We start from the raw sequence: 23280 nt of genomic DNA on the forward strand, positions 1-23280 counted from the left end.
TGCTATTTTTGAATTATACGGTTCCCTGCATTTTTCACAGTCCAATGTACGCACTGAAAACTGCAATGATGCATAGTTTTTTTTTTCAAGAGAAGCCCGTGGAGCAAAATGTGCATGGCAAGCTGCGCTGTATTGGTGCTGTTACTTTCCACTTTTTCTGCTGAACCTTTTTTTCTGCGGTCAAGATGACTGTAGTCAAAAGGAGTCCCCCACAATCTCTCGGACACGATCCGAGCTGACGTCCATTTCAGCAGCAAAGTGAGAGGAACAGAATTAGATCCCCAGAAAAAGAAGAGATGCATGGATAGATTTTCCAACACGCACGCACACATGCGCGCCGACCGTGGCCGTCCCGGCGACGATAACCACACCACCATGCACGCTTTGGTTTCCTCTAGAACGCCCGGTGGTGCGCGCGGCAGAGAGCTCAGTCGCTCACTGCTGCCCGGTCTCTTCGATCCGCCTATAAAATGGCCATGGCGAGAACGGACTTCCTCATCGACCATTGCTCGGGGTGCTCGAGATACATACACGCACTTCTCTCTGAACCGGGTCGTTTACTGTGTTTCTGCATGGCTTCCTCCGCAGCCTTCTTCTTCCTCGTTGCTGCTGCTTTGCTACTGCACTTCGGTTGCTGCCACGGGCAAGGTAATGCTGGCAATGGCGGCGCCGTGGCCGCGATCTACAGCCTCGGAGACTCCATCACGGACACGGGGAACCTGATCAAGGAGGCGCCGCCCGGCGCGTTCGAGACCATCAAACATTTCCCCTACGGCGTCACCCTTGGCTACCCCACCGGCCGCTGCTCCGACGGCCTCCTCATGATCGACTACCTCGGTACTCACTTACATCCGTTTCTGAAGTTCTGAACTAGATGCTCTGGTTCAGACTTCAGATTGAGTAGTTGCTGTGAACTTACTTCGACAATTGGCACAATGATGAAATTAAGCAGCAGCAAACGTTGGTGACGTTGAGTGTTTCGATTTCTGTAATGCAGCTCAGGACATGGGCCTTCCGTTCCTGAACCCGTACCTGGCCAAGAACAGGAGCTTCGACCACGGGGCGAACTTCGCCGTCGCCGGAGCCACCGCCATGGACCCCGCCGACCAGTTTAACGGCAGCTCCTCCTCCATGCCTTTCACCGTCAACTCCCTCAAGCTGCAGCTCCGGTGGTTCAAGAACTTCATGAAGTCCAGCTTCGCCACCGATCAAGGCAAATTCTTGAACCTCCTCCGCTCCTCGCGCGTATCACTTTCTGCTCATCACGCACACTCTGTTTTTTCTAACGGTTCATGTAAAAAATGTGTGGTGCAGCAATACGCAAAAGGCTCCAATCTTCTCTTGTCATGGTCGGGGAGATCGGGGGAAACGACTACAACTTCGCATTCTTCGGCAACAAGTCTATGGGAGAGGTGGAGAAACTGGTCCCAGGTGTCGTGAAGACCATCATCGATGCCGCCAAGGTATGCTCAACAATCTTCTCTCGCATGTACAATTAGTCGCTAACTAGAGATAACGAACAAATATCGCAAACCAAACATGGTGATAATTCTGTCGAGTTGCCTCAATCGCAGGAAGTGCTTGACATGGGCGCAAGCAGGGTCATCATCCCGGGCAACTTCCCCATTGGCTGCATCCCGGGGTACCTGACTTCGATGGCATCGTCAGAGCCGTCCGCCTACGACTCCATGGGCTGCCTGAAGGAGCTCAATCTCTTCGCCGCCAAGCACAACACCAAGCTCCAGCGGGCCATCGCCGACCTCCGCACGTCATACCCGGACGCGTCCATAGCCTACGCCGACTACTTCAACTCCTTCTTCAGCCTCCTCAAAGGCGCCTCAGACCTCGGTACAAGACTAAGAGCTTCAACACAATTCAGTCACACAAAATGGCTCTGCTTACTTTATGCTCCCGTTGGTTAACCCATTTTCACTTTCTTCAGGTTTCGACGCGAATAGCACGCACAAGGCGTGCTGCGGCGCCGGCGGCAAGTACAACTACGACGAGATGAAGATGTGCGGCGTGGAGGGGACGACGACGTGCGAGGACCCGTCGGCGTACCTGAGCTGGGACGGCATACACATGACGCAGGCGGCGTACAAGGCCATGTCCAGGCTGATCTACCACGGGAAGTACCTGCAGCCGCAGATACTGAATTTCCCAGAGGGGAATGGGCAGACATGATAAACTGTCTGACGCTCCACCATGGAAGAACCTTTTGCCGCGACATTTTGAGCCTTCAACGGGTTCTTCCGTCTGATCTGGTGGCCAATAGTACTTTGCATAAGAGTCAGTCAGTTACATCAGCATATATATGCTAGAATGATATGCACGTAATGTATCCAGTAGGTGAACGTTGCAGTTTTACCTCATGAGAAATCTGACAGGTGATAAATGATACACTATTCCAAAAGAAAAATGATAAGGTTTTGATTCAGTGCCACCGAACCAGGGAACACAGCTACAAACTTACATGATACTATCAGCCTTCAGAGCATGCGAGCAGGGAAAAATGTGATCAAAATACATGCATCGAAATTCAAACACTAACGGCCCATTGCTCCGATGTCTCACGTCTAGCCAAGCAGAGAAGGGAAGAAGAAAGCCGATGCGCGGGTAGCGGTAAGGGGTGCAGGGAAGCCATGTGACTTCCAAGCGCTATGGCAGATCATATTGTCCTATTGCTATTTCTTTATTTTTTACATGTGTTTTAACCTTTTGAAATATTGTTCCTTGAAATGCTCGCGAATTTGTATTTTTAATGGCGCGAAGGCATGGACCATTTTCAGTTTTTCACCTTAATATTTTTTGATGGTTAAAATTTGAACATCTAAGAGCATCTCCACCGGCGCGTCCCAAATAGTCGTCGGCAGAGACACCAGCACTGCATCCTCTATTTTGGGGGTGTTGTTCCCACACCGGCGCCCCTAAACCGGCGGCACCGATAGATGATTTGAATTAAAATCTCAAATAAAAGTATAAAATTTCGAATAAGGAGAAGAAACATTCCACAAACTAATACATAATTAGGAACATGGTTTCCACGACGATATAATTTGGAACATGGTTTACACGAAGATATAATTTGGAACATGGTTTTTCACAAACTAATACATAGTTTGAACCATGGTTGACACAAATATAAAACATTGCAAAATAATGAAATCTAACTAGTGTTGGAATCGCAGGTTTCATGTGTTCGCTGCCAAGAAAGAACACTCTTAGCCACTCTCAGTCACCCAAACTAGAAAATCCAACTAGTGATGATATCCCTGTTGGTTCTTTCGAGGAAGAACATCCAAAAACATGCGTGTCTATTTTCGCTGCGAAGAAACAACACTCAGTCATCGTCCTCCTCGGCGCAGTCGCAGTCGCCGTGGTAGTGCCGGCGGCAGCGCGTCTCATCGAACACCTTGACGCTCATGTCGGCCTCGCCAAGGTAGGAGAACGTGAGCACGAAGCCGACTTCGAGGTGGTGGTAGCGCGCGAACTTCTCCCAGTCGATGTGGAGGTACATCTTGCCGCACGCGTCGCGGATCACGTCCACAATCCACCGGCAGCAGCCGCAGGTAGCCTCCCACAGATGCAGAGAGGCTGGCTCGTTGCCGGCGACGAAGTCGGCGAACTTGTCCGGCAGCCTACCGAGTGGTTCGTTCTTGAGGACGACGACGAACTCGAACATCACTTTCCGCTCCACCTCCTGCATGTCCAACGATGAAGATGACGGCGAGCATGCAGCTTTGTCGTGGCCAGGACCACGACCACGGCCGCGACCTCGGCCTCGAACAGATATGGCGTCGTCTCTTCTGATGGTGGCAGCTAGCCTTGGGGAGATAGACGCTAGGATTTGTGTGGGAGGGACGATGCGAGAGCGTCCTTTTTATAGGCCGGAGGGAGGCGGGGGAGTCGTGGCGCTCATTAACGCCGGCACGGAGAGCTAAGCATGACGGGACGGTTCGTTGCGCGTATGCGGAAACTGCACCGCCGCTGCGCGCCAATAACTCCCGTCGTGAGGTAGGCGACGGTTAGGTTAAAATTGAAGGTGCCGCTGACGCGTCGGCCTCGCCACTCCGCGCTGGCGTCGATTTTTGGGATTTGTGGCTGACAGGCGGCTCCTACGCTCAAAATTTTCCGCCTCGCGAGGCGTCGGCGCGCCAGATTCGCGTCCTTGGCCAAGGGGCAGGCACGGGGTTGCCGGTGTTTCTACTGGACTCGGGAAAGCGCTGATGCTATTTGAGGCGCGTCGGTGTGAGTTATTTTCGCTCCCAATCCCCAAATCGCTATCGGACCGCTACGAGGCGCGCCGGTGGAGATGCTCAAGTTTTTTCGATAAAGGGAATATATTAATATCGAAGGATACCAATTACACCCAGTGTTGGGGGGATGACCCCCGGTATGCCAAAGGCATGCCAAACCGGATGGTATGAGCCATCAAGATACCGGTTTAATATTGATACCGGAATGGTCGTCTCTAACCAAAGATACCGGATAAAAGAATAAGATACCGGATTGAAGAGTAAACCGGATTATGATGGCTGAGTTCAACAGTGCTGGATGAAACAATCCGGTATACCATGAGGGGTATACCGGAGTAAAGGCAACCGGTGATATCAAAGATACCGGATCAAAGATACCGGATCAAAGATACCGGATCAAAGATACCGGTAAAAAGATACCGGCATAACAGGCAAAGGTACCGGAAAACCGGTACCAGGGTCACTGTAGCACGTCGGCAAGACTGGTCAAAGATTCTCTTCAGAGCAAGAAGACAAGGATGAGCTAAGCAAAGTGGCTTTAATCAGAGCCCTGGCGCCAAAGAGAGAGATGACGCTAAAAGAAGCCGGAGGACGTCAGCGTGCCTGATTAAAGAGGACCCAGCGTCATCCATGATTAAAGTAGCTTTGTAAAGTAGTTTGTCCAGTCAAAGATGCCATTAGGGTTCCTTGTTCTGTAAGCCACCCTCTCCCCTATATAAGGAGAGGGGGTACTGCCTCTTACAGGCGCGTGTTGGCAGAGGAGATTAGACGATAGAGCTTGTGTTCATGCACTTGTAATCATGTTGAAATCAATGAAGCCAGCGATCTAGTAAAGAGTTCTTCCTCTTGTCTCTCTTCTTGTATACCGGCCCTTGGCTGTGTTCTTGAGGAAAGCATCCGGAAGTTCTTCCCATCTAATCGCAAACCCTCCCCCGAATCCTCTAGCGTCCATTCGGCCCCAATCTAAGCCATCCTATGGCATCTGTCTGTTCACCACGACGACAGTTGGCGCCCACCGTGGGGCATGAAGTGGCGCTTGCTGGAGTACATATTCGGGCGGGCCTCCTCACCATCGACGGCGAGCGTGTCATCACCGCGCTCGTCGACCGCGTCCTCGACACGGACTTCATCAACGACAACGCAGGCTGCTTCGCCAACGGCGGCATCTTCACCAAGAACGGCCGCATCATCGAGTTCGGCAGCCACCGCATCTACCTCGGCACCGTCTCGGAGCGCCAGTACCTCTCGCCGGTACTGGAGGCGCCAAGACCCGCCAAGATCTTCACCAACTCGCGGGCTGCGCACCGACCGCGCAGCCGGCAGCGTCGAGGTTATGATGGCCGGCGCAGGAAGCGTTGGCGAAGCGGCAGCTGAGGAGGGCGCTGGGCCCGTCAAGTTCGGGCACATGGCAAAGCATCCAACGGAGCCCAACGGGATCATCCCGGCACCTCTACCGCGCCACCGGCAGCAACCCTGCTGCAGGCCGCCATTGGCTCGTTGGCCACGCCTATCGCTATTAACCCCGGTAATGTAAGGAGTTCTTTTCTCTGCTCGGTTTCTTTGTCCGTAGTATGCCGGTACCTCGAATGAATCTCGGGGGCGGCCTCTATCGAAATTGCATGCAATATGTTTATTCTTTCCGTATACCGGTTTGTTTGCTTAAGGTTCGCTCTTCCGGTGCAGTAACGTGCTAAACCTACCGGAGTCTTCGACTTTGCTGCTGTCCGAAACCCGGCTTCATGGCAAGCAAGATAAACCGGAAGGTCCTAAGCACGTGAAAAAGCGAAAAAGGGACCGAAAACGAACAATCCAGAAGAAAATTTAACTAACCCCGGTCATACCGGTTTTTTGTGAAACATTTCGAATTATTTCTAAATTCAAGAAAGTGCTTGCTTGGCAAAAGAACTTTGAGTCTCATATGCAGAACGCCCAAAAGAGGTAGGCAGAGCCAAAGCAAAAGAACCAAGTGTGCATCGGATTGGATTCGGAAACAAATCTGGAATCTTCACCATGCAAGGATCAGAGCAAAACCAAAACAAACCGGCAAGGTCTTAATCATGTAAATACCGGCTCAACTTATAAGCCTACCGGTGTACCGGTTAAAGTCAGCACCACCAAGAGGGCTTAACGCATTAATACAACTCCCACCCGGTATACCGGGAAAATTTCACGAGGTTGCTTTTCATGAGACAGGAACAGAGTTTTCACAGGTAAAATGGAGATGAGCTCTCCGGGGCTTGGGCGGAAGTAGCAGGTATTTCTGTGGCTTGTTTAGGGGCAGCGAAGCTCGGACAAAGCCGGGCTCGAGCAAAGCCGGGCCGACCTTCCTGTGCGTCGACTTGCAACTAAGGTAAAATATTTATGATGTATATGCATTGACTAACCCTGTCTTCAGGCACAACTGTTTTCCGATGAAAATTCATCGCTACCATCATTTTTCTTAGCTCATAATATATCATGGCACCATCTAGTATCTCAGATCGCCGTTTATCATGGCATCATCCAAACTCTCAGATCGCCGTTTATCATGGCACCATCTAATATCCCAGATCGTTGTTTATTCTGGTTGGCCAAAGTATCATGCCAAAGTTAGCTACATCATGTCACAAGTAACGTGGCATTGACTACTAAGTCAAACCACTGCATATCTGGGTTGACCAGTGGCCATAGCTCGTCGAATATCATCTTGACAAGTCCAAGAGGGCAAAATGTCAAACATGCCAAGATGGCAAAAATTTCAATCCGGTATACGCCAAGAAGGCTATACACACCGGTATGTGACAAGCCCAAGAGGGCAAAATGTCAAACATGCCAAGATGGCAAAATTTCAATCCGGTATACGCCAAGAAGGCTATACACACCGGTATGTGACAAGCCCAAGAGGGCAAAATGTCAAACATGCCAAGATGGCAAAAATTTCAATCCGGTATACGCCAAGAAGGCTATACACACCGGTATGTGACAAGCCTAAGAGGGCAAAATGTCAAACATGCCAAGATGGCAAAATTTCAATCCGGTATACGCCAAGAAGGCTATACACACCGGTATGTGACAAGCCCAAGAGGGCAAAATGTCAAACATGCCAAGATGGCAAAATTTCAATCCGGTATACGCCAAGAAGGCTATACACCGATATGTGACAAGCCCAAGAAGGCAAAATGTCAAACATGCCCAAGATGGCAAAATCTATTCCGGTAAACGCCCAAGAAGGCTATATACCGGTATAAAAAAAAAAAAAGATGCCGGTTTCTTGGCAAGTTCGCACTAAGTACTGCCTGCTTAACCCGAAACTCGGGGACTGGCTATGCCGATTTTTTTTGTTTCCAGCAAAGTTTCGCGCTAAGAACTGCGTTCTCAACCCGAAACTCGGGGACTGGGAGGATGTACATATAAGCTGGGAAGTTGAAAACCGGCATAGATTTGAAAGATGAAGCTTTGAAGTTTAAGGTGTGCGGCTTACCACCACGTTGCCGCTGGCATCGTGCCAAGTGGTGTCAAACTCCTTGACGACGCGCGTAAGCCGGCTCAAGTGCTGCGCCGTGCTCCGCGAACCGGAAGTAACAACGACCGGAAGCTTGTCCTTGCCCGGGCCGCGGGTAGCCGGAGACAACTCCGCCTGGTTCCACTTCTCAGCGTTTTCTAGCAGCGGGCCCAGGTTGACCTCGCCGCGGTTGAGCTCAGTGATCCGGCCCAGCTGCGCTGAGACCTTCTCGCCGGCTTCCCTTGCGACGCTTCCAGTATGGGCAAATGCAAGGGTGCAAACCGGAAGGCTGTGATGATAAGGTTCACCCGAAGGAAACCGCAATCTGGTTCTTCCTCTTTCGGCCTGAGGGCGCTTGGCATCCGGAGCAGCGCTGCTTCTGGCATCAAAAGCCGAAGCCTTCTGCACTATGGAAGCCGGAGGATCCCAGACTTTGGCACCAATGGAAGTCACGTGCTATAGCACCGAGGGTTACCAGTCGGCTGAAATCGGCGCCACAATGAAAGCACAAGATAACGCAAGTGATGTAAATACCTCAAGCACAACACAGTCGTTGTCATCATAGCCGGAACCGGTGGCCCAAGTTCCGGAAGGGTCACATGGATCCGGTGCGCCACATTAACTGCGCGAGGGAGACGAAGGATTTGAAGCCTGACGCTGGCACGCCAGGTACAGTGCGCATGTCTCTCACAGGCACAAGTTTTGGGGTATTCTGGACTTCGTCAAGACAAGCATTGAAGACCAAGGAACCGACAGAAAGAAGCCGGAGGTGTTCAATGATGGTTGTTCAGCTAAGTGGGTTCGGCAAGGAGCCGGATGAGTTTAAATGGAAACCGGAAGGATTAATCCGGTACGTTTGGAATGGGAACCTGGCATGACGCGTCAGAAACAGTGCGTATGTCTCTGACAGGCACTGCTCCCCACATATTCTCGACTTCACCGAGAAAGTTTTTGACAACAAAGATACCGGAGCAAAGATACCGGAGCAAAGATTCCGGAGCAAGTATACCAAAGCTGAATTCGGTGTGATGAGATGGTTTCGGTAGAGACGCCGGAAGGTTTTCAACTAGACGCCGGAAGGTTTAAACCGGTACCTTGAGAAAATAGAACCTGGCATGGTCCGTTGGGTAGGATCCACCGGACTATACCAGCTTCGGGGACTAATGTTGGGGGGATGACCCCCGGTATGCCAAAGGCATGCCAAACCGGATGGTATGAGCCATCAAGATACCGGTTTAATATTGATACCGGAATGGTCGTCTCTAACCAAAGATACCGGATAAAAGAATAAGATACCGGATTGAAGAGTAAACCGGATTATGATGGCTGAGTTCAACAGTGTTGGATGAAACAATCCGGTATACCATGAGGGGTATACCGGAGTAAAGGCAACCGGTGATATCAAAGATACCGGATCAAAGATACCGGATCAAAGATACCGGATCAAAGATACCGGTAAAAAGATACCGGCATAACAGGCAAAGGTACCGGAAAACCGGTACCAGGGTCACTGTAGCACGTCGGCAAGACTGGTCAAAGATTCTCTTCAGAGCAAGAAGACAAGGATGAGCTAAGCAAAGTGGCTTTAATCAGAGCCCTGGCGCCAAAGAGAGAGATGACGCTGAAAGAAGCCGGAGGACGTCAGCGTGCCTGATTAAAGAGGACCCAGCGTCATCCATGATTAAAGTAGCTTTGTAAAGTAGTTTGTCCAGTCAAAGATGCCATTAGGGTTCCTTGTTCTGTAAGCCACCCTCTCCCCTATATAAGGAGAGGGGGTACTGCCTCTTACAGGCGCGTGTTGGCAGAGGAGATTAGACGATAGAGCTTGTGTTCATGCACTTGTAATCATGTTGAAATCAATGAAGCCAGCGATCTAGTAAAGAGTTCTTCCTCTTGTCTCTCTTCTTGTATACCGGCCCTTGGCTGTGTTCTTGAGGAAAGCATCCAGAAGTTCTTCCCATCTAATCGCAAACCCTCCCCCGAATCCTCTAGCGTCCATTCGGCCCCAATCTAAGCCATCCTATGGCATCCTATGGCTAGGGTTGCCGGTGTTTCTATTGGACTCGGGAAAGCGCTGATGCTATTTGAGGCGCGTCGGTGTGAGTTATTTTCGCTCCCAATCCCCAAATCGCTATCGGACCGCTACGAGGCGCGCCGGTGGAGATGCTCAAGTTTTTTCGATAAAGGGAATATATTAATATCGAAGGATACCAATTACACCCAGCCTCTACAACAACGCAATGCCCTAAAACATTACGGATGCACACAGCTAAAAAAAGAAAGAGAAAACTAAGAAATAAAAGTCCCGCTACAGCATCACAGCCCTAGCAACAGTAATACAACCGCCACCAAAACAACACCTGAAAATCAGACTCTTCAAAAGCGACCTCCAAGAAGGGAACAATGCACCAGCGCCGCCGTCGTCCGATCAAAGATCTTAGGTTTTCACCCTGAAGATAGTCTTCACTCTCAAAACAAAGCCTTCAACAAGGACATTGCCAAGCACAACCAGTTAAGGCCAGACCTTGGGTTTTTACCCTGAAAGGTAAGACTCTGAACTTCACATGTGCTGCCGCCCCCACTTCCATACCACCGTTGCTAAGTCCGGAACACCAAGCAAGCCCCTCAACAGCGTAAAGACTTGAACCTCCATTAGCTAGTCCTCCAATCCGTCCTTCATGATATTCTCTTCTTTTGACTTCACCATGGATCAGCTGTCACTTGGTGTCAACACAGAAAAGAGCTTCGCGCCGCTCCCTCCAGACCAATCGGTCGGAATAAAAACATGGGTGCGCACGACCGAATACCGCCGATTCAGCAAACTCCAGGCAATAAAAGCACTGTTACACTTGCCGGCGGCGCCTTCCGGAACTCAACACACCGGCCAGATCGCGAGTCCAGGCTTCCGGCAGGTCTTCCTCTTCACGCAAGAGAGACCCTAGGACCGCCGCCTTTATTCAGGTCGGACCCCAACGTCGGCGAACATCCCGGGATGGCAACTCCAACCCTCCACCGGTGACATCAGCCGTCGCCGGCTTCCACACTTCTCCATCTCTCCGCCGGAACGCGGTGATAGATCGATAGATCCACCACCACCAACCGCAGGCCGACCCTCTCCGGCGAAGAAGAGGGCCACCTCCACCGTCGAACCCAAGGCTGATGCCTCGGGCGACCTCATGTCGCGGGAGAAGCCCGAGATCGCCTCCACTCACCGACGAGAGGCGGCGGGGGGAATTGGCGCAGACCATGGGCCTGGCCGCCACCCACCACCAGCCCCTGCCGGAGTGCTGCGGGGAAGAGCCGACGGGAGGAGGGGGACCGCAGCGTAGGCCACCGCCGCCCATCACCATCCGCGCTGGCCGGTCCGCCATGCGTCGAGGAGGGGAGATCCGGCCGTCGTCCACCACGCATCGACGAGGAGGGCCCCCCGCCGCCGCCACGCCCCGTGGGTCTTTGCCCCGGCGGCGCTACCGGCGGCGGCGGTTAGGGTTGGGAGAGGTGGGGTGCGGGAGAGGTAATCTTGCCTCTTCAGGAGATGCTCAAGTTAAATTAATGGATTCGTCCCTAGGCTTCGCCTCTCCCCTCTAGGCTCTAGCCTTCCGCAGCAGTGAAGCAGCGCCGCTCTGGCCACCACCACTGCCCGAGGAGAGCCCGCGCCCTCCCCCGCGTCGCGCGGACCTGCAGCCCTACTCCCGCTCGCGTCGCATCGACTTGCCGCGCCTCACCGTGGCCGCGCGCTAGAGTGCCCCCATCCCGCCGCGTCCCTTTGGCTCCAGCCCTCTGCTCCAGCTGCCCGAGCCACCCGAGTGTGACTCCTCCCCTATTACTGGCCGTGGCTTCTCCCAACTGCCATGACCTTGGATTGCATCCATCTATACAACTTTCCCAACTGCCATTCACTCTCCGAAGGCCAGGAGGCGAGCATGGATTTGAGTCCCCCTGCCATGCAACCGTGTGGCACATCGCCGATTGCCGGCCGGTGAGCCTCGTCCGATTCTATTCGCGTTTCAACACACAATGCGCCATTGGATTCCATCTGATCTCGAGATTGTCACTGTCTCAAACTTTACTGAATAATAATGCTGCTGTTCTTCCAGCTTGTTATAAGTTATAACTGAGCAAGGCTCCGCCAGGGGGACCCCCTCTCGCCTTACCTGTTCCTCCTCACGGCTGATGTTCTCCAACGCCTTGTCCGGCGGGACGATCCCCTCGTCGACGGCGTCTCCTGCCCGGTGCTCCAATACGCGGATGATACATTGATCATCCTGCGAGCGGACGCTAGGGCGGCGGCGAGGCTCAAGCTCCTCCTCCACCAGTTCGAGCGGGCGACGAGGTTCTACATCAACTTCGGGAAGAGCACCATTGTCCCCATGCACGTCGACGCTGCCACCCTTGATGTCATCCAACAAACCTTGGGCTGCAAGGTGGAGGGGTTTCCCCAGACTTACCTGGGCCTTTCCCTCTCGGCGGAGAAGCTGCGTCTCTCGGCTTTCTCGCCCCTCATCGCCAAAGTCGATCGGTACCTGGGTGGCGCGCGTTGCTGCTGTCTCTGGGCGGGCGGCTCGTCCTCATCAACGCCGTCCTCGACGCTCTCCCCGCTTTCGCCATGGGCGCGCTGGAACTCCCACCTGGGGTCCTAACGGCTCTCGACAGGCTCCCTCGCGCCTTTCTTTGGGCGGCCACGGACCGCGTTTCCGGCGCTCAGTGCCTGGTGTCTTGGGACACCGTCTGCCGCTCCAAGATCGAGGGAGGCCTCGGCGTGCGCTCCCTAAAGGACGTCAACTCCTGCCTCCTCGTCAAGCTCCTGCATCGCCTCCACATTTCTCCCTCTGAATCCTGGCCTCGGTGGGTCTGGACGAGCCTGGCAGGCCTGCCGCTCGACACGACCGGTCCCGCCTCTCCCTTGGCTGGAGCGCACTGGAGCTCGCTGCGACAGCTCCTGCCTCTCTACCGGTCCATCTCGCGCGTTAGCATCGGCGATGGATCCCGCACCTCGTTCGACTGCTGGCACCCCCTCGGCATGCTCAGTGTGGCAATGCCGGAGCTCCTCTCCCATTGCACGCTCCAGGAGGCCACTGTCCGTCAGGTCGTCGCCTGTGGCATCGACATCCTCTTGGTGCCGCGCCTCTCCTCCACTGCTTCCTGGCAGAGGGACGTTCTGGTGCGGGTTGTGGCTGAGACTGCGCTCTCGGACTCCCCCGACCAGCGCTCCCTCCCTCTTTGCACGAGAAAGGGCGGCGCGCTGCGCACCTCCGCCCTGTACAAGCTCTGCACCATCGGAGGGGTCGACGATGCTCACGTCGAGTTCGTTTGGGGGTGCAAGGCTCCTTCCCGCGTCAAGTTCTTCGCTTGGCTCCTCGTCAAAGGTCGCATCCAATGCCGTGAAAACCTCCACCGGAAGGGTATCTTGGACGAGGCTGCCAGCGTCTGCCCCATCTGCGCCGCCCCTTCCAAATCGCCTGGTCACATCATGTTCGGGTGCCCTTTTGCTCGCAGCTTCTGGGCTGCTATTGGGGCTGATGCTTCCCCCGAGCTTGCTCCCTCTGAATTTTCGAGCTGTCCCCTACCTCCCTCGACGCCGCCGGCGACTGCTTCCACACTCCGCCTTCTTTGCTTCTGGCACCTTTGGAAACACCGTAACGGGGTGGTTTTCAACGGGCTCGCGCCCTCTCTACCCCTCCTGCTCAAGTGCTGCAGGGATTACGCCTCTCTTTGGCGCGCCCGCCTCCCCCCTGATCATCGCGAAGACGTCGATCTCTGGCTTACCTACCTGGTGCCTGAGCGACCCTTGCTTCCCTGCTTTCTTTTTTTCCCTTTTATGAGCTTGTCCCCGTGCGTTGGACCTGCTCCCCTACCCCTGATGTAAAATCTCGAAAAAAGGGGCTTTTCCGCCCGATCTTTGGTGATTAATGGAAAATATTCAGGCGGGAGCGTTTCTGCTCCCCCCGGTGACCTGTCAAAAAAAAAATAACTGAGCAAGGATCGCCAACAACGTTAATCCACCACTGCATATCAGATCCCACTTCCAATGCAGGTGAGTTTTTTTTTTTGAACTCGAATGCAGGTGAGTTTATGGGAACACCGTAGCCTGTAGGTGAAGGCACACACATTGTTCTGCTACTACCATTGCTGCTACGGCATAGCAGTCATGACAACACCGACGCCGCCATGGCTACCATTTGGGCACCACCGTCCTAGTTGAAACAAGGCTCAAATAATCTTCCTAGTTCGACCTTAGAAGCTAGAATTTCTTTTTGAGGGCAAGAAGCTAGAATTTCCACATTATAAGTAAGTAGAGAAAAGTGAAATATTTATGGCACCTTTATTCAATATAACTCCAGATTATAATGATGCAGTGAGGGTACATTGAGACCGTTACAAAGTAATACTTCATACGAAGTACAGCTATTTCTTCCGTAATAAGCATTACATTTGTATAATATAAATACAGCTATGGTCTTAGGTATACACATAGTACAGTATAACATGTAGGCGCCCAACCAGCTAGTTTTCCCTGAAAGAAAAACATTAGGAGCAACTTTCAAACATAGTTTGGAGTAGTCTCGGTATCGGGGGCATCGTGGTCTCAATTAGCCCTTCAAGAATCTGAACTACCTCTCCCATTGTTGGTCGATCAAGCTCATCGTCTTGGATACACCAACATGCAACCTTGCAAGCCAGTTCAGCCTCATCCAGATTGCCCTTTTGCGAAACGGAAGTGGAAAGGATGCCAAAAATGCTGTTTCTGTGATTCCATGGAAACTGTTAATCATTTGTTTCTCGATTGCCCTTTTGCGAAGATAATATGGCGTATGATGTACCTTACTTATAATATTCCTCCACCAGCTAATACTACTAATATGTTCGGTAGATGGCTGAATGGGGTGAGGAAAGAGGACAAACAAAAAATTAGAATGGGTGTCTCAGCTCTTTGTTGGGCTATTTGGAGAACTAGAAATGATATCATCTTTAACAAACAAAGTGGAACTAATTTTTTGCAGGTTATCCGGCGAGCTGCCCATTCAATTCAACAATGGGTTTTACTCCTCCCAGTGGAGCAGCGGGAGGATATGGTTATTGGATGCAACCGGATGCTAGTGGTTGCGCAGGACTTCTTTTTCCAGGCTACTGGGTGGCGGCATCTTAATAGAATAGCAAATGCATAGCTTTTCTGTTTGCCATATTTTCAGTTGGTTGATTCTTGTATCGACCTTAGCTATTCCGTGGTTGTAATAAGTGATGTTGAATTGGTTGTGACTTGATACTTTTATTAATAAAGCAAGCCGTGTGCATCTATTGATGCAGAGGCTGGGGCTATGCTCCTTTTTCGAAAAAAGCCTCATCCAGATTGACATCACCTTGTAACTTGTGATCTACCAAACTCCTGATGTCTCCTTCAAGAAGCTTATGTGCAGCTTGCACAGGGAAATAAACATCGACATTGCTTGACAACGGTGCGCATGTGTTCCTCCTTCCAGATATTATTTCCAGCAGCACCATCCCGTAGCTATAAACATCAACTTTCGGTGTAATAGCAACACCAGTAATCCATTCAGGTGCAAGGTACCCTGCAGTCCCTCTCATTGTTGTCAATACTCGGCTAAAATCCCTTGCTAATAGCTTTGCCATCCCAAAGTCTGCAATTTTTGGAAGGAATGAAGCATCAAGAAGTATGTTTTCTGGCTTGATATCACAGTGTATGATGCAGTCTCGACAGCTTTCATGCAAGTAGGCTAACCCTCTTGCAACTCCAAGGGCTATCTGGTACCTAGCAGCCCAACTTAACACTGTGGAATTGCTTCGAAATAGATGGACGTCAAGAGAGTGGTTTGACATGTATTCATAAACAAGCAGCCTCTTATCATCCTCACAACAGAAACCAACAAGCTTAACCAAATTGATGTGTTGGATAGCTCCAATTGAGCTCACTTCAGCTCTGAATTGTTTCTCTCCTTGATAAGCACCATCAAGCCTCTTAACTGCTATGGTATTTGAGTCATTTATAAACCCCTTGAATACAGAACCAAAGCTACCTGCCCCCAACTTATCTGTAAATTTTTTCGTTGCTCGTTGTAGTTCATTGTATCTAAATGCAATGATTCCATTACAACCTGTGTAACCGTTCACAATGTGACCAGAGCTATTCTTTTTGTTTGTCCAAATCATCAGTAATAGGACGAGTGCAAATAAGCCTAGAGCACAAATGACTGTAGCAGTTGCAACTCCAATAGAAATCCCTCTTCTGTTATATTTCAAACTTTGTACATCTTTGGCAGAAAGACGAAGGCAAAGAGTTTCTCCATTTGAATTGGTTGTGTCACTGCATTCTAGTCGTCCTATGTTGAGCAATTCATTATGCCAGACAGAACATCCACTATCGCCAAAGGAGTATGCAATGCAAGAGCAGTCATTCAGGCAAATTTGTTCGCACTCATTCGAGCTTCCAGCTGCTTCCACTTTTTGGGCATTCTGGGGTAACCTAACACATGGCTCATGGTAGAACTTGTCTGTGGTGTGTGTTGTGCTTATGTTCCTTATGCAGTCTAGTTGAGTTTTTCTTGAGCACCCATCCGCTCGATCTTCTAGCTCCCAGTTCTTGGGGGATGTTATGCTGAAGCCCTCCATACAAATGCAATGTGGAACATCATTATCATTGCAAATTGTGAAAGGTCCACAAACTGCATAGACATCGCATTGGGCTTTGGGTTGGGCATTGATCATTACCCAGTCCTGTGAGCCCTTCATCCATGTGAATGTCTTTATTTGACCTGATACGTCAATTGCATGACGAGTAAGCATATTGGGATCCATATATGCATCTACTATATTATATGTCAAGTACCTCTCTCTGTCATTCTTGACAAATTTTGCACTAATAGAGTGGCGAGCTGCCATCTCTGGAATTGAGGAAAAGTATTTTCCGCTCCATGGACCGGTGGACCAGTATGATGTGGATGAGTTTAATGCTACAAGCAATAACTGGTCGATACCACTGGGGTCTAACTCATAGCGGTACCCACCGGCAGCTGGGTCGATCAAGTTTTTCCAGGAAACAAAACTACGATTCAGGCCGGTGACCTTGTCCCATCCAAGCTTCGCCCCAGGGAAAAATGTATCTGTGGGGTGATCAAAGCTCTGCCATAGAACTTCTGATTGGTTTGATGAGTTTGTGAGGATGAGATTTCCACTACTCAAGAGGATAGCGGTGGTGCTATTTGTTGTGATGTTTGCTTGTGTAGACCAGATTATGGACTTGGTGGACTCGTTTTGGATGACAAGGTTCCCATCCTGGGAGATTGTGAGCTCCACTGAGGTGGTGTTCTTGATCGGTTTATCCCTATTTGCAACCCATGCTGGAGTAAATGTGGGGACTGTATTGAACCATATGCCAAGGTACCAGTTGGTAGTGTCCTGAGATGATTTGCTGCTGTTTGGTTTGAAGAAGCCAAGCGCGTACCTGCCATTGCTGGAGACGAGCTTGTCGTGGACAGCAAGTGCTTGTCCGGCCTGGATGGTGTCTGTCGCGGCAGAACTTGCTGAGATGCGTAGGTAGAAGAGCAAGGTGAATAAATGGAGGAAGCGAGGCATGCTGTGCTGAAGTGGCGAGGCCGGGCAGAAACTTGTTGTTTACACGCTGTAAACGTAGACTGTGGGCATGGCTATAAATAAGCACACCGTGGAGTCAAGCACAACATCCAAACTCCTGGAGTCAAAAGTTAGTCATGTGCTGATGAATGATGATGATGTGCATTTTGCATAGTATGCACGGCAGGCAAAGAATGTCGTGTTGTTTTGAAAGGGAAGGGTTGAAGGAAGAACCGAAGAAGAACGCTGGGGACATGAGCGCCGGACACCTGGTTCGCCCGCATGGTACGATTAAGTCTTTGGACCTGAGTAGCCATTCGCCCGTTCGTTGGTTACCATAAGTGCCCCAGAAGGCCAGAAACAGTCTTTGGACCTGAATAACCACTCGTTGGTGAGTATTCCGAGTGTTTAATGGATTTGATAATTAAAGAGAGTATGGTGATATGAAAAAATGTACTCCATATCACATGACGTGCAATCGTCACAATTAAGTTCCAGACAAAAAAAAATATAGATTTACTCCTGGTTTGATCTACAATGCTGAGAATTTAAGTTTGATTCATTAATATGGAGAGAACCTAATAAAAAATAAAAATAAAACTAGAACTATTTGAGTTTCTCAAATTGTTAGTTTTTCCTGTTTGGTCATAAAACATAATGGTTGTGTACTTCTTTTCTGACATCTTACTTACCAGATCATGATTTTTACTCCCGGGTTGAAATAAATATCAAGTACCCCTTTTCCTATTTAGTTTTGGGTTAAGGCGAGAAATGGCTCGATGAACTATTCCGTTCACCACGCACCGGCCCCATTCACTTGCAACTCGTAGAGGCTGTACGTAAACAGTGCCCCGCAAACTTCAAAGTGATGACGGTGGGCTTGAAAGACGAGTGCCCACCCCTTATGTCAAGTAGGCTACTTTTTCCGAAACACAAATTTGGGTTGGATTTTCGGTGACCGCGGATAGCACGTCCTCACTAGATTTCATCGGGCCTGCGCAGCAGCAACCAAGGGAGGCGAGGAGACGCAGATCCAATGATCTTATTAAATGGAGGGATCTTCTTATTAAATGGAGATCTGTCGACAGAGAGATATAAATTGCGGACATGATAAGCTGTCTGACGCTCCATGATGGAAAATCCCTTTGCTGTGACATTTTGAGCCTTCAATGGGTTCTTCCATCTGATCTGGAGTACTTCGTAACATATTTAGTCAATTTACATCAGCATATATATGTTCGATGGTATGTAACCTATGTAATGTATCATGATGAACGTAAGACACGTTGTATTTTATGGCTCATGGTAAATCTGAGATACTATGCATCATATGGCAAAAGAGAAATTGATAGGATTTTACGTGTTTAGTGCCCCAGCCGAAGCCAGGTACACTGTCAGAAAAAGAAAGAGAGAAGTTGCAGAACTTACAAGATAAGAGTGGTTTGCCTTGATAAGTTGCCTCGGTTCAGTGTATCTATCAGTGTTACCACGGTTTCATGAATCCTCTATCAGCTGACCTTAAAGGAAAAAAATACGAGCAAATACAATGCATCCAAATTCAAGAACTAACAACTAAGATGTAACAGCCCTAAGTTGATACAAGTTGCAACTATGTACATCTAACAGATAAACTCATAAGTCTGGCGAACTATCTTTGGTGCAAAGTTGTTTCAAACAGGATCGCAGGAGTGTTAAATCTGGGTCAACTTCATGCTTTTTCCAAGCTTCCTCAAATAGCTGTCCCTTGCATCTGCATGAGTACATCTTACTATGAAAAATACTGAAGGAGAGATCACCAGAGTAAGAAAGGATGAAACAAGGTACATAAAATTTCCTATCAGATCGGTCTTTTGGGATGTAGGTAGGAATATTAGTAGTCCCTCCGTCCCATAAAACTGTCTTAGATTTATCAAAATTTGGATGTATCTAGACACTAAACAGTGTGTAGATACATCCAACTTTGTGTAAATCTAAGACAACTTTCATGTGATGGAGGGAGTATATTATATCTCGACTTCCTATCAGATCGGTCTTTTGGGAAAGTTGGCTGGTAGGAATATCTAACAAAAACAACAACAAATCGCCGCTTAATATAAATGGAACAAACTAATTTAGGTAAGCAGTTGCTCCAGGACAGAAACTCACTTAGTTCGTGTGAACTCTAAAGAGAAACACATTTCATAATCACCCCAGAAACACAATATAAGGTTAAAATGGGGAAACACAATATAAGGTTAAAATGGGGTGTGGACAAATGGCTCCCGAGCTCCATGGGGACCTTTACTTTCAAAAAATCGAAAAATATTCTATAGGTGGTCAATGATGTATACTATAGGCGTGCAAAATTCTTGGTATTTTGGGCTACACAAAAATGATAAATCTGACAATTTTAGAGTTTTCAAAATGTGTACTGTTTCACTATTCTCAGATCCATGTTTTTGTCATCTTTGTGTAGCCTAGAATACATAGTATTTTGCATTGAGATTATGCACGTTTATAGTATATAACAATGTCTACCAACAGATTTTTCTAAAACTTTGAAATATGTTTTTTTTTGTCAAAATAAAGAATTACATGGAGCTCGTCCTCTATTTTAAGTTTCGGGTTAAAATGAATTATTTTACCACTGGAGAAGGTTTTGTTCCAACTAGTATTGTCGAGTTGGATAAATTACCATTAACTTTAAGCTAACTAGGTATGAAATAATAGAAGCCTATCTTGAATAACTAATTCCAAAAGACAATAAGAAAAGTACAGCGAAGAATTAAATATCCAATTTGACCCCTATGCCAGAAAGTAGCACCAAGAGAGTAGAATGACAGCCAACAAGGTGGGTCATAAGGAGTCATTCCGAACCACTGTACTATTCTGATTTCTAAACCTAATGAACTCTGAAAGACTCAGTCCAACAGTCCAACTGCAATTTATACAAAAGTGATGCAAATAGTAACACCACAGTGAAGGATAAGCTTACTTCTGGAGTAGCACAAGTATTCCTACTATGTGATTTCTCATGATCTCACGGCTCTTTCGTGTGGCAGACTCTTTATATAAAAGAACAAGCTCATCCACCAACCTAAATACAAATAAAATGAGTTGGAAATATCCATATTGAGAAGGCAAAGAAAATGGCAGATAATTATGAGAAGAATCACGATTCCTAATACCTTGAAATATAGGGTGACTGTCTGATCCAAGTGAGCTTAATAACTGCATGAGTTCGCTCTAAAACCTGTAAATGATACGTGGTTACAATACTAAAATACCATAACATGGTACTATTAATACATAAACAACATTTCCTATATTCACATGGTTACAAAAATTATAACCTGCAAATACTATAAAACTAACTTAGCATGACTATCTGACAGTAACAGAAAGCCAAAAGTCCAAGATGAAATGTATCATGCATTGTCCATAGCCTGGACAATTTGCTTACCAGTAGAACTGTTCTATCATCATCAGCATGCATCCATTGGAAAAAGAGAGAGAAGAGGAGACGAAAATGTGCCAATAGAAAGAGGCCCATAGCATCAAAAACTGGCCCGATAAGGCTAAGCCATGCAACACGACGTTCTTTGTTTAGTGGTTGCCGTTCCAGGTGACCCAACATCTCAGCAAGCATTTTACTGTACCTGGAAACAATGGAAAACTGAAGTTCAAGGAAAAGAAACAAGTATTTTGTTTATGTTTATGCTAGAGCCGATCCAGAATGATGATAGTGTACGTATAAAACTCTTACTAGCATGCAAACATTTACAGTAAAAAGTTCAGTAAGTAGAAGTGTTTATTTCCCTAGCCTTGCCTTCTCCAAACAACGACTACAGCATTAACCTCAGATTCATCAATAATGAAACTGTACATCAATATAAGTTAAGCAGAGTCCAGCTAAGTTACTTTTCAAAACAGCGACTAATAAAAAGAGAAGACGCATCTCACTTAAACCAATTTCTCAGTTTTAAACGACTCCATTCAAAATTGTGAATTTCCTGATCCATCGTGGAAGTAGGAGGGTCTCGTTTGAACAAAAGGTAAAAGTTCTGTCTAGTATCATGCGCCTCGCTTGCCTTTTGGTGCAAAAGAAAAAGGCTATACCCCAGTTCTCAAAATGTCAGATAACTAATATGTTTATATCATAATTATCTTGAACATTTCCAAATAGTCTAATCTATTTTCCAAGAAGGTAAGGTGTCAAGGTGGGGATTCCACCGGGATTTCACTTATAGTGTATTTTGTCTTTTCTAGTTCAAATCTTTGTGTCAATATTTACACTAGAAAAAGCAAAATGCACTACAAGTGGGATTTAGATGGGATCCTACTTGACACCCTACAAGAAGGATAAGGTTGGTTTGTTCAGAGGCTGTAGAGCTTGGAAGGATAGATATGATTCGAACTGGGAATAAATGGGACACTTTACAAGTAGGAAAAGAGCATACCAAGGGCTACGCGGGTTACTTCTTTGGGTGCAAGTCAACAGCAGGACCGATACCTCAACAATGCGGTACCATAATTCATCATCTGCAGGAATGTTATTGCAGCACGCATCGAGTATTGCATCTTCGTACAAACTTAATTCTGTTACTTTGACATTCTTTGCTATGTGCATGAAGCTAACCATTCCCTGTTCCTGTCAACCATATAAGAAAAACTTCACTCAAAATGCCCGCTAACGTCGTCTAACATCACAGTATGGCAAACTGTGCACTGCTATACAGCATGGACTAAAATTTATCCTCAATAGAGAAACCAAAAAGGAATACCGTCCATACCTTAACATCTGGTGACCAATGATCCAATGCAGTCAAAGCACAAGGAATGACTAACCAACAAAGATCCCCAAGCTTCGGATAGTTAACCTGAAACACTCAAAGAAGCAACTGCAGTAAACACCTCTAGCACCACATCGTCTGAAACTTCACTGAATAATGCTGCTGGTGCTGCCATAAGTTTTATTCGGGCAGGAGCCAAGTTTTCCTGAATAAACTATTATCTAGGTCATATAGATAGAATGAATCAATTGCAAAGAGAAGGATGCTTTATGTACCAATGACTGAGCGCACAAACCTGAGACAACAGCCAACGGAACTGGTGCGCGGCGACGAAGGCGTGCTCCTTGGGCGGCCTGTCGGCGCAAATCATGTCATCCTCAGCGTCCACATCCGTTTCCTTGAGCACGGCCTTCAGCGGCGGCACCGCCTCGGGCATCAGCGCCAGCAACATCTCCCCGGCATCGGCCCAGCCGCCAGCCGCGGCCATCTCCTCCATGGCGCCGGCCGCCGCCTTGGAGAGCCCCTCCGGGACCCAGTGCAGCGCGGGGGCCTCCGCGGAAGCCGCGCGGGCGGCGGCGCAGAAGAGGAGCAGGTCCACGGCCTCCTTGCCGGCCTCGACCGCCGGGGGGTGTTGAGAGGGGGAAGGGAGGAGGGAGGCGAGGAGGGATTTGACGGAGGTGGAGGAGCCCTCCGGGGGCGCGTAGGGCGCCGAGGCGAGCGAGGAGCGGAGCGGGGAGGCGATGCGGAGGAGGTCCTCGCGGCGGAGCGCCGCCGAGGCTGCGGCGGCGGGTGGCGGCGGCATTGTGGCCTGGGCTGATCGAGTGACGGAACACTTTTGGCCCGGCCCGTTCGAGAACTGATGAGTTCGCAACAACCAGTAAGCACCGTCCTAGTTGAAACAAGGCTCAAATATGCTTCGTAGTTCGACTTTACAAAAAGAGAAAAAACCCAATTTGATCTATGAAGTTGCCTCGGATGTGCGTTTTGACCACGAACTTGCAAATTGTGAATTTTGGGCTATAAAGTTGCCCCGCGTGAGTGTTTTCGTCACTCCCGTCACGGCGACCGTTAGTTTGCTGACGTGGCCAATTTTATATTTTTCTTTTGCAAATTAGCCTGCAAAAATTTGTTTTTTCTAATTTTCTAGTCCTCGGTTTGACTTACTTAGGGGCAATTTGTAGAAAAA

The 23280-nt window shown here is 48.8% G+C and overlaps 3 protein-coding genes across 3 annotated transcripts; 1 reads left to right on the forward strand and 2 right to left on the reverse strand.

Moving 5' to 3' along the window:
* The first annotated feature begins 486 nt into the window (after positions 1–486).
* On the forward strand, positions 487–2437 carry LOC127312385 (acetylajmalan esterase). Its single transcript, XM_051342915.2, has 5 exons — positions 487–837; positions 998–1213; positions 1315–1463; positions 1575–1848; positions 1943–2437. Exons 1-5 carry the CDS (start codon positions 573–575, stop codon positions 2182–2184), a joined length of 1146 nt encoding a protein of 381 aa, XP_051198875.1. The 5' UTR covers positions 487–572; the 3' UTR covers positions 2185–2437.
* Positions 2438–14030: 11593 nt separating this feature from the next.
* Positions 14031–17606, reverse strand: LOC127312384 (G-type lectin S-receptor-like serine/threonine-protein kinase At2g19130). The gene is made up of 2 exons (XM_051342914.2): positions 15091–17606; positions 14031–14439 (listed from the first exon to the last, which is right to left on the reverse strand). The coding sequence occupies exons 1-2, from the start codon at positions 17323–17325 to the stop codon at positions 14266–14268; spliced, it is 2409 nt and encodes an 802-aa protein (XP_051198874.1). The 5' UTR covers positions 17326–17606; the 3' UTR covers positions 14031–14265.
* A 1140-nt stretch (positions 17607–18746) lies between these two features.
* On the reverse strand, positions 18747–22965 carry LOC127312383 (uncharacterized protein At2g39910). Its single transcript, XM_051342913.1, has 7 exons — positions 22390–22965; positions 22095–22181; positions 21762–21952; positions 20765–20960; positions 20490–20554; positions 20297–20398; positions 18747–19072 (listed from the first exon to the last, which is right to left on the reverse strand). The coding sequence occupies exons 1-7, from the start codon at positions 22894–22896 to the stop codon at positions 18955–18957; spliced, it is 1266 nt and encodes a 421-aa protein (XP_051198873.1). The 5' UTR covers positions 22897–22965; the 3' UTR covers positions 18747–18954.
* Between the last annotated feature and the right edge of the window lie 315 nt (positions 22966–23280).

The sequence above is a fragment of the Lolium perenne genome, chromosome 7, assembly GCF_019359855.2.
Source record: "Lolium perenne isolate Kyuss_39 chromosome 7, Kyuss_2.0, whole genome shotgun sequence".
Classification (NCBI taxonomy): domain Eukaryota; kingdom Viridiplantae; phylum Streptophyta; class Magnoliopsida; order Poales; family Poaceae; genus Lolium; species Lolium perenne.

Coding starts and splice junctions, on each gene's coding strand:
- LOC127312383 (XM_051342913.1), bottom strand. CDS start 22,896: ATGCCGCCGCCACCCGCCGCCGCAGCCTCGGCGGCGCTCCGCCGCGAG. Junction 21,953..22,094: donor ATTGGTCACCAGATGTTAAG/GTATGGACGGTA, acceptor TATGGTTGACAG/GAACAGGGAATGGTTAGCTT. Junction 20,961..21,761: donor AGTAACCCGCGTAGCCCTTG/GTATGCTCTTTT, acceptor CATTGTTTCCAG/GTACAGTAAAATGCTTGCTG.
- LOC127312384 (XM_051342914.2), bottom strand. CDS start 17,325: ATGCCTCGCTTCCTCCATTTATTCACCTTGCTCTTCTACCTACGCATC. Junction 14,440..15,090: donor ATCACAAGTTACAAGGTGAT/GTCAATCTGGAT, acceptor GTTTCGCAAAAG/GGCAATCTGGATGAGGCTGA.
- LOC127312385 (XM_051342915.2), top strand. CDS start 573: ATGGCTTCCTCCGCAGCCTTCTTCTTCCTCGTTGCTGCTGCTTTGCTA. Junction 1,214..1,314: donor CAGCTTCGCCACCGATCAAG/GCAAATTCTTGA, acceptor TGTGTGGTGCAG/CAATACGCAAAAGGCTCCAA. Junction 1,464..1,574: donor CCATCATCGATGCCGCCAAG/GTATGCTCAACA, acceptor CCTCAATCGCAG/GAAGTGCTTGACATGGGCGC.